At 44.8% G+C, this 11,012-nt stretch overlaps 1 protein-coding gene across 1 annotated transcript in view; it reads right to left on the bottom strand.

Moving 5' to 3' along the window:
• Positions 1 to 1,299: 1,299 nt before the first annotated feature.
• LOC101944712 (olfactory receptor 52E4-like) overlaps positions 1,300 to 11,012 on the bottom strand; it is a 103,997-nt gene continuing 94,284 nt past the window's right edge. Inside the window, exon 2 of the mRNA XM_065581916.1 lies at positions 1,300 to 9,346. Within this exon, the coding sequence (XP_065437988.1) occupies positions 8,288 to 9,235 (948 nt within the window). The 5' untranslated portion in view covers positions 9,236 to 9,346 and the 3' untranslated portion in view covers positions 1,300 to 8,287. The remainder of the gene's footprint in view (positions 9,347 to 11,012) is intronic.

The raw sequence follows: 11,012 nt of genomic DNA, 5'->3' as shown, positions 1-11,012 counted from the left end.
CGTCCAAGTGGGAGCTCTGGCAAGGGTGTGCTGAACCAAGTGGTGTATTTGGGGGAGCTGAACCACATCATGGTGAAGAGAACAGCTTGTGAACCTCTTCAATCAGGTTTGAAATAACCCAGCCCCACTCCCCTTCCACTCACAGTACTCTAGCTTCAATGTGGCTCCTCCAGGTTTGCTGTCACACCCCTGGTCAAGCTCCCGTGGCTCAACGCCCACCAGAAGTTTGGGCCTTACTTATACAGCCCAAAATGCCATTAGCTCAAAGAAGGAGCAACACCAACTAAATTATCCCTGGAAAGGCTTTGTCAAGCTAGGACTTAAGAACCTCTAAGGATGGAGATTCCACCACCTCCTTAGGGAACCCATTCCAGTGCTTCACCACCCTCTTAGTGAAATAGTGTTTTATAATATCCAACCTAGACCTCCCTCATTGCAACTTGAGACCATTGCTCCTTATTCTGTCATCTTCCACCACTGAGAACAGCCGAGCTCCATCCTCTTTCCCCCCTCACTCTTCTCTTCTGCAGATTAAATAACCCCAGTTCCCTCAGCCTCTCCTCATATGTCATGTGCCTCAGCCCCCTAATCATTTCTGGACTCTCTCCAATTTGTTCACATCCCTTTTGTAGTGGGGGGATGAAAACTGGGCACAATATTTCAGATGTGGCCTCACCAGTGCCGAATACAGGGGAAAAAAAACACTTCCCTTGATCTGCTGGCAATGTTCCTATTAATACAGCCCAATATGCTGTTGGCCATCTTGGCAACGAGGGCACACTGCTGACTATATTCAGCTTCTCATTCACTATAATTCCCAAGTCCTTTTCTGCAGAACTGCTGCTTTGCCAGTTGGTCCCCAACCTGTAGCGGTGCATTAGGATTATTTCTTCCTAAGTGGAGGACTCTGCACTTGTCCTTGTTGAACCTCATCAAATTTCCTTTGGTCCAATCCTCAAATTTGTCAAGGTCACTCTGGACCCTATCCCTACCCTCCAGTGTATCTGCCTCTCCCCACATCTTAGTGTCATCTGCAAACTTTCTGAGGGTGCAATTTATCCCATCATCCACATCATTAATAAAGATATTGAACAAAACAGTCCCCAGAACCGACACCTGGTGCACTCTGCTTGATACTGGCTGCCAACTAGACATGGAGCCATTGATCACTAGCCGTTGAGCCCAACAATCTAGCCAGCTTTCTATCAACCTTATAATCCATTCATTCAATCCATACTTCTTTAACATGCTGGTAAGAATAATGTGCTAAAGGTAAGATATATCACATCCACTGCTTGATCAATATACACAGAGCCAGTTATCTCATCATAGAAGGCAATCAGGTTGGTCAAGCATGACTTGCCCTTGGTGAATCCGTGTTGACTGATCCTGACCACCTTCTTCTTCTCTGAGTACTTCAAAATGGATTCCTTAAGAACCTGCTCCATGATTTTGCTGGAGACTGAAGTGAGGCTGACCGGTCTATAATTCCCTGGGTTCTCTTTCTTCCATTTTTTAAAGACGGGCACTATATTTCCCTTTTTCTTATCATCCAGGACCTCCCCCAGTTGCTGTGATTTGTCAAAGATAATGGCCAATGGCTCTGCAATCCCATAAGCCGACTTCCTCAGCACCCTTGGATACATGAGATCGAGGCAAAAAAAGCATTGAGTACTTCAGCTTTTTCCATATCTCATGTCTCTATGTTGCCTCCCCCATGCAGTAAGGGTCCCACACTTTCCCTGAACTTCTTCTTGTTGCTAACACACCTGTAGAAACCCTTCTTGTTACCCTTCACATTCGTTGCTACCTGCAAGTCCAACTGTGCCTTGGCCTTCCTGATTACACCCCTGCATGCCATAGCAATATTTTTATACTCCTCCCTAGTCATCTGTACAAATTTCCACTTCTTGTAAGCTTCCTTTTTGAGTTTAGGCTCATCGAAGATTTCACTGTTAAGCCAAGCTGGTCGCCTGCCATATTTGCTATTCTTCCTGCATATTGGGATGGTTTGTTCCTGTGCTCTCAATAAGGCTTCTTTAAAATACAGCCAGCTCTCCTGGACTCCTTTCCCCCTCATATTAGCCTCCTAGGGGATCCTGCCCATCAGGGAGTCTACGTCTCCTTTTCTGAAGTCCATGGTCTGTAGTTTGCTACTATCCTTCCTTCCTTTTGTCGGGATCCTGCACTCAGCCATCTCATGCTCACTGCTTCCTAGGTTGACACACACTTCTACTTCCCCTACCTATTATTCCCTGTTTGTAAGCAGCAGATCAAGAGGAGCACAGCCCCTAGTTGTTTCCTCCAACACTTGTACCATGAAGTTGTCCCCAACACTCTTCAAAAAACTTCCTGGATTGTCTATGCATTGAAGTCCCCCATTAGAACTAGGGCATGTGATCTTGAAACTTCAGTTAGTTATCCAAAGAAAGCCTTGTCTACCTCATCCTTCTGATCCGGTGGTCTATAGCACACGCCCACCACGACATCACCCTTGTTGGTCTCACCTGTAAACTTAACCCAAAGACTCTCAACAGGTTTTTCTTCAGTTTCATACTGGAGCTCTGAGAAATCATACCACTGTCTTACATACAATGCAACTCCTCCACCTTTCCTTCCGGACCTCTCCTTCCTGAACAGTTTATACCCATTCATGACAGTGCTTCAGTCATGTGAACTGCCCCACCAAGTTTCTGTTTTTCCAATCACATGATAGTTCCTTGATTGTGCCAGGACTTCCAATATTTCCTGCTTGTTTCCCAGGCTTCTTGCATTTGTGTACATGCACCTAAGATAATTAGCCGATTGCCCTACTTTCTCATTACGAATCAGGAGGCTTCCTGTCTTGTAACCTCCTCCTTTTGTTTCATCCCGGTATCCCACTTCCCCACTTACCTCTGGACTTAGGTCACCATCCCCTGGTGAATCTAGTTTAAAGCCGTCTTCACTAGGTTAGCAAGCTTGCCTGAAAAGTTGCTCTTCCCTCTCTTCATTACTTCTCTACCTCAATCTCTACATAACAATCCCTCTTCCTGGATCAACATGTAATGGTCGAAGAATTCAAATCCCTCTCTACACATCCACTGGCGTAACCACACATTTACATCCATCCACAATTCAATGGTCCCTACAAGGGTATATTTCTTCTATGACCAATTGTGAAAAGTGAGTGTCTTTCCTGGTCCATCAACACATAGCTATTTTGCCCTATCTACCAGAGAAGTGTTACGCAGGAACACAACACTTGAGTTTGATAAAAGTCCATGGACAATATTCAATATTACACAAAGAAAGATGATATATCAATTAGGACAGAAAACATCATATTGTTTCTGTATAAATCTATGCTACACCCACATCTTGAATATTGCAAGCAGCTGAGGTCCTGGGGCAGGAGAGAGGTACAAGGGTGGCAAAGGGGACTCTTGGGTTGCAGGGTATGGCTGCAACAGAGAGAAAGACTCCAGCTGCAGGAGAAGCCATGAGTTGCAGGAGGGACAAAGTATGCTCCAGAGACGTATTGACAAAGTAATGGCTATTGGAAAACATGATGCCAATTGTACATATAAAATGATGGGGTCTAAATTAGCTGTTACCACTCAAGCAAGAGATCTTGGTGTCATTATGTATAGTTCTCTGAAAACATCCATTCAATGTGCAGCAGGGAATCAGTTAGAAAGGGAAACATAATACGACTGAAAATATCATATTTCTTCTGTATAAATCCATGGTACACCGACACCTAAACTGCTGCCTGCAGATCTGGTCATCCCGTCTCAAAAAGATATGTTGGAATTGAAAAAAAGTTATGGAAAAGGGCAACAAGAATGATTACGGGTACGGAACAGCTTCCACATGAGTAGAGATTTATAAGAATGTGTCTTTTCAACTTGGGGAAGAGATGACTAAGGGGGGGATATGAGAAAGGTCTATAAAATCATGAATGGTGTGGAGAACATAAATAAGGAAGTGTTATTTACTTCTCACAAGACAAAAAATAAGGGTCACCCAATGAAATTAATTGGCAGCGGTTTCAACAAACGAAATGAAATATTTCTTCACAGAACACACAGTCAACCTGTGAAGCTATTTGCCAGAGGATGTTGTGAAGGCCAAGACTATTACATATTTCAAAAAGAGCTAGAAGAATTCATGGAGGATTGGTCCATCAATGACTATTAGCCAGGATATGCAGGGATGATGTCCCTAGCCTCTCTTTGCTGGAAGCTGGGAAAGGGTGATGGGGAATGGATCACTTGATAATTATCTGTTCTGTTCATTCCCTCTGAAGCATCTGAAATTGGCCACTGTTGGAAGACAGGATACTGGGCTAGATGGACCTTTGGTCTAACCCAACATGGCTGTCCTTAAGTTCACTGAGGAAGGAAATGGTGTGCAGATGTTGTGTTTACCTGGATCTGGATATCTGTTCTGTTGTCTAAAGTAGAGGAATTGTTTTAGCAACCTGTGAATGGTGTTCCAGAGGGGCTCACTCTGAGATTTCTCAATTAGGGCAAACTGCAAAGAAAGGGGCTTACAACCCCCAAAACGGGTGTTTATTCTAATACTTGGATTTACAAAGGCTGCAAAAAACAGTTTTCACAATGCTTTACACAGTTCCCTTAATGCAGGGATCTCAAACTCAAATCACCACAAGGGCCACATGAGAACTAGTACATTGGCCGGCGGGCCACATCACTGATACCTTTTCATACAAAGATACAAAAGAAACCACTCTGCCACTGGCCCCGCCCCCACTCCACCCCTTCCATGAGGCCCCGCCCATTCCCCGCCTCTTCCCACACCTTCTCTGCCCCCATTCCAACCCCTTCCCCAAAGTGCTCACTCCCACTCCACCTGATCCCTGCCCCTATTGCAACCCCTTCCCCCAAATCCCCGCCCCAGTTCCGCCTCTTCACTGCTTTTTTCCCTCAGAGCGCTGCCTCCCTGCTCCTCTCCCTCCATCCTGGAGAGTCCAAAGAGCCAACAAAAAGCTGTTTGGCAGCGGGAAGCACTGGGAGGTTGGTGGAGGAGCGGGGACGCAGTGCACTCGGGGGGGGAGGTGGAGAAGAGGCAGCGCTGGGGTGGAGATTTCGGGAACGGGTTGGAATAGGAGGAGGGAGTGTGGGGAGTTGGTCATTGCGGACGGGGTGGGGGCTGAGGGGAGCATGGCTGCCGGTGGAGTCGGCACCCATGGCAGGCTGCAGGAAATAAATCATGTTTGAGACCCCTACCTTAGAGCAACCCAGCCTTGGGCATCCACCCAGACAGTCAAGTCAGGTATGATGATGATTATTGAAAATCTTATTCATCATATAATAAAGCTCTACCAATCCCAAAGGATTCTGCACACTACTTCCCACATGAATGAATATTTCAGATATTACCCAAATACTCACTTAGAGCCCATTCTTATTAACTAAACTAAGATTTATTTAAAAAGAGAGAGTATTGTTTAAAAGAGAATTAAACATAGAGACATGATTAGAGTTTTTAAGTCACTTTCATAGTAGAGATGGCTGGCTTCAGAGTTCCACAGAATTCTCTCAGAACTAGTTAAGAGATTATAGACCAATGTTGAAATATTCACTATCAGGTTGGTCCAGGGTGTAACTGCAGACCAGAATTTGTGACTCAAGCTTCCTCTGATGATGCTTACAGTTCCTGGGCAGCACAACAGTCCTTGGGTGAACAATAGGGTTTTGAAGTAACCTTCTATTTCCTAAACAACACTGGTAATTAACTACCTGGATTAACATAAGGTTATTATCCATTGAGCAGTTTATAGAGAGTTCGCCAGAAACTTTAAAGAGACGTATAGAAAATGATATTATTGCACCCAAGTTCCATCTAATAATATTTCCTTTTCATGTATGAATTAACTCAATACAGCTCTAAACAGAAATCCTTTGGTCACACTGTTAAACTGTAACAAGCTGTCGGTAAATATTGACTACTAGAATCAGTAACATCTTCCAGTTCTTTAATAATACAAAAGCTCTGGCCTATCAAGAATGGAATGGTTCTAATTACCATTTACATACTTTTCCAACCTGTCTCTAAAAGGTGAATCTGGGTCAATAGCCAGCAAGTTTTTTAACTCTGTCCTGTGTCACTCAACCCCTTTTGCAAGGCCTGGAGCTGTTTGGTTTAGCGATCATGTGACCCAAAGAGGAGAAACTGGAAACAGCATGCGCTCAAGGGGGAGCTCTGGGAAGAGTGGGCTGAAGCAATTGGGGAGTATGGAGGAGCCGAGCCAAAGCTAGCCTCAGGGCCTTGGTGATTGGTGTGCAGGTTTCTGCTCCCAAAGGGAGGCACTAGAATGGAAGCTGCACCCCGAGAGTGGGCCTAGAAACCCAGAGCCAGAGGCAGGGCCTGAACCCTTAGCACCTTATTTCAATGTGACTAGTTTGGAATGCGACCATACACTTCCCTGTTTATGGCTGCCTCTGACACTTAGCCGAAGGCCTTAGCCTGAGAACCGGGCCTCAGACTGTCACAGGGAGAAAAAGCCCTTACACCGGCAGACCGTGATTTTGATTCTTTCTTTTATACCTCTATAACTAGCTACGTGATAAGAATACACCTACATGCTTAAAGTATAGGCCTTTGTAGACAGGTCTGAATATCTATATCCTAACACTGATGAACCTGAAAGCCTTGTCACAGAAGTTGCAGGCCCACAGATAGACCAGGATCTCCTACCTCCCGGTTACCCTACACTCCCCCAAAACAGCTCTCATGGCTAAAAGGACAAGATGGAAGTCTCCCCAATGCTGGAGAGGGACCATCACCTTACCCTTGAAATGACAGGTGTCCACCAGAACATGGTGAAGCTCATCCCATAGCACAGTGGGAGACGGGGGAGTGGACCCATGATGCGGACTTTGACTCCCTCAGGGAACAGATGGGCAGGATCCCCTGGGAGAATAACATGAAGGGCAAAGGGGTCCAGGAGAGCTGGCTGTATTTTAAAGAATCCTTATTGCGGTTGCAGGAACAAACCATCCCGATGTGTAGAAAGAATAGTAAATATGGCAGGCGACCAGCTTGGCTAAACAGTGAAATCCTTGCTGATCTTAAACGCAAAAAAGAAGCTTACAAGAAGTGGAAGATTGGACAAATGACCAGGGAGGAGTATAAAAATATTGCTCAGGCATGCAGGAGTGAAATCAGGAAGGACCAAACCACAATTGGAGTTGCAGTTAGCAAGAGATGTTAAGAGTAACAAGAAGGGTTTCTACAGGTATGTTAGCAACAAGAAGAAAATCAAGGAAAGTGTGGGCCCCTTATTGAATGAGGGAGGCAATCTAGTGACCGAGAATGTGGAAATGTACTCAATGATTTTTTTGCCTCTGTCTTCACGCACAAGGTCAAAATGAGTAGGGCTTCTCTCATCCCTCCCCTCCTGCCTCCATTCTGTGTCTGTGGCTAGGGGTCGGGGCTACCTGAACTGAGGGCTTCTGCTGCTGCTCCAGCCGGGGTGGCCTGGGCTCTTCCCCTCCCTCGGAGATTCCTTCAGGCCTGGAGACTTGAACTTCTGCCAGGTGAAGCTGAGGCAGCCTGGGCTCAAGGCTTCTGCCCCATTCTGCCAAGCTGGTTCACATGAATCAGAATAGGATTCCCATCCTCTGTTCCTTGCCTCTGAAGCACCTGGCAATGGGCACTGTTAGAAGACAGGATACTGGTCTACATGGACCATTGGTTTTAACCAGTATGGCCATTCTGATCTTTTTATTTAGACCCCAGATGTATCTGCCTCCTGCTGTAACCCACTATATCCCCACTCCCCTCCCAGAGCTGAGACAGGTCCCAGGAGTCCTGATGGGTTCTCTCTTTCCACAGTGTTAGTAACAAAGTAAGAATAAACATTAAAATGTTAATATAAAGCAGTGCCCATTAAGTGACTTGCCATAAGATGTGAGAACATATTTGTTTTAGACATGACTGGAACACAGTTGACAAGGGGAGGGGAAGACAGGATCAAGTGACAAGGGCAGGGCATGGGGAGAAGACACACTGCAGGGTCGAGACTTGACGGAAGAGATGGGGCAAGATTGTAATTTCAGGGATCCAGCTATCAGCAATTAGAAAGGTGGCAACCCAGTGTAGTGTACACAGATTGACTCCCCAGTTCAACACATTGACACAGCAGAGTAAGGACAGGGAAGGGTTTAATGTCTCTCTGTCTGTTCAGTAAGTGATTCAGGGAAGAGGCCCCACTGCCATGCACCAGCCAGCTCTACACAGAGCTCAATCTGACAGCAAGAGAACAAGGAGAAAACATTTAGGTCTCTTTATGAGTAAAGAGCTGGATCAGCCTGCCCCGGATCTGTTTGATCCTCACCCCATAAATGATGGGGTGTAGCATGGGGGGCATCAGCAGGTACATACTGGCAATGAGAACGCGCAAACGCAGTGGCACATTGTGGCCAAACCGCTGTGTGAGAGAGGAGAATAAATCTGGGATGTACAAAGCTGAGATGGCACAAAGATGAGAGATGCAGGTCCCAAAAGTTTTGAGCCGGGCATCTTTTGTGGGGAGGCGGAAGATGGCCCTGAGGATCAGAATATAGGACACGGCAATAAAAAACACATCCATTCCGATCTCAAAGAAAAGATTAAACAGGCCATAGTAACTACTGATGCGGATGTCAGCGCAGGCCAGGTTCACCACAGCTATATGCCCACAATAGGAGTGGGGGATGATGTTGGTTCTACAATACGGCCACCGCCTCGCCAGGAAGGGATAGGGTAATGTGAGTATGCCACTGCGCAGCACCACAGCCAGGCCTATCTTGGCCACAACAGGCTTTGTCAAGGTTGTGGAATATCTCAGAGGATTGCAGATGGCCACATAGCGATCAAAAGCCATAGCCACGAGGATTCCAGACTCCATCGTTGAGAAAGAGTGAACAAAGTACATCTGGGTGAGGCAGGCACTGAAACTGATCTCCCTGGAATTGAACCAGAAGATGCTCAGCATTTTGGGTACGGTGGATGTGGACATGACCAGGTCGGTGACGGCCAGCATGCAGAGGAAATAGAACATTGGCCCGTGGAGGCTCGGCTCCTTCTTCACGATGAACAGGATAGTGAAGTTCCCCAACACAGCTATGGTGTACATGGTGCAGAAGGGAATGGAGATCCAGATATGGGCTTCCTCTAGGCCAGGAATGCCCAGCAGGATGAAGGTGGAGGGGTTTGTGAAGTCTGTTGTGTTGGAATCTGGCATGGATTAGGGGAGAAGTTGTCCAACTCTGAGGCATAAGGATGTCTTCTTCATATGCTGTATGTTCCCCTGACCCCTTTCCAGGGTTTCGGGTGATGGTTGCAGTAGAAATGCCTGAATGGAAAAACAACATTAATATGAGACAAAACATGCACTAGTGGAGGCTGTTCTCACACTGAAAAATGACATTTTCATTATTCAGAGAAAATAATTATGAACAATGACCCTACTAAATCCAATTCCATATTTTGTGGTGCTTCCTGGAATAATATTTCCTACACTTTGTGGTGAGGGAATCTTAAGAGGCACCAGCAGCTACTTCCTTCACTGGTTAATGAGAGCCAGGATAGGGAGTCTGTACTGTAGGGAAGTCCCCATTCATCCAGTTACTCGAAGTCTGAGAATCGAAAAAAAAATCACTTTTGGGAAGACATGTGCTGGGAGAAACATCCCAACTAGAACGTACCTCAGGGGAAAGACCTGGGCACCATTGATAGCAGCTCAAGAGAAACACCTGCTCATTTGCAGCACTGGACAAAACAAAAGGAATGCTCAGATCCCTAAGATGTGGGATGGAGAATAACATGTTTGGGATATGTGTTCAGTTTTTGTCATCTATTAAGGATATACCACATATAAAATGGATTTCCAAGACAGGCTCTGAGAATGGGGGAGGCTGCTATATGCAAACATATAGAGTTCCGGGACTCTTTAGTTTACTCAAGAGACAAAGAAGAGAGCATATGATATAGGAGAGGAAAATTAAAAACGAAACTGATTTAAATTCAAATGGCAGTTCCCAACCTTTAATATGTATAGACACTTAGTACCTATGCATATCACATACTAATTTCCCATAGCTGAGGAAATTTGTCAGCAAAACTGATTGAGAGGAAAAATTTAGACAGAAAAATATGAATGAAAATTGGTATTTTTTTGACAACACTTTATTAGATAGCAAAAAATCATGATTCCACAGTCAACAAAGTGAACAACTTTGGGTAAACACCCAATTCAGAGGTAAAGTGAGGGCAGCAATTGGGGGAAGGGGAGCAATAAGTAACAAAGAGGAAAAAGGCAAAATAGATAGCCAAGAATAAACATTTGAAGTTATGAAAATTGATAAGGGATGTTAAGACATCAGGGAAAACTCCATGTATGGCAGGGCTATGGATCAGAAAAAGGAGGTTATTAAGTATATTGACAACAAGGGAAATCCTAGAAAGGTTTATGTCAATTCCTGTGTTAAATTATTAAAAATAAAGGGAAAGGTTTTATTTATTAAAGAATTGACAAGGTTAAGAAACAATGGAAAAGCTGGTATGGGATTAGTTCAAAAAAAGTCTAGAAATGTACTTAATGCCAGTCAGCAACAGGGTTTATGCAAAACAAGTCTTGTCAAATAAACCTGATTTCATCCTTTTATGAGAGTGCACATTGGTTGATCAAGGCTACACATTTGTTAATCAAGGGAACCACACAGTACATAAACATTGAGAAAAAGGTAATTACTATCATCATTCATATTTGTCCTGTAGAACTCCTTGCTACCAACATTATTGGAGTGAAGAACATTGAAGAATCAGGTTTCAGAGTAGCAGCCGTGTTAGTCTGTATCCGCAAAAAGAAGAACAGGAGTACTTGTGGCACCTTAGAGACTAACAAATTTATTAGAGCATAAGCTTTCGTGGACTACAGCCCACTTCTTCGGATGCATATAGAATGGAACATATATTGAGGAGATATATATACACACATACAGAGAGCATAAACAGGTGGG

This window comes from Chrysemys picta, chromosome 1, assembly GCF_011386835.1.
Source record: "Chrysemys picta bellii isolate R12L10 chromosome 1, ASM1138683v2, whole genome shotgun sequence".
NCBI lineage: Eukaryota > Metazoa > Chordata > Testudines > Emydidae > Chrysemys > Chrysemys picta.
The sequence above is the reverse complement of the archived record's forward strand: the minus strand, read 5'-3'. Positions and strand labels throughout refer to the sequence as shown.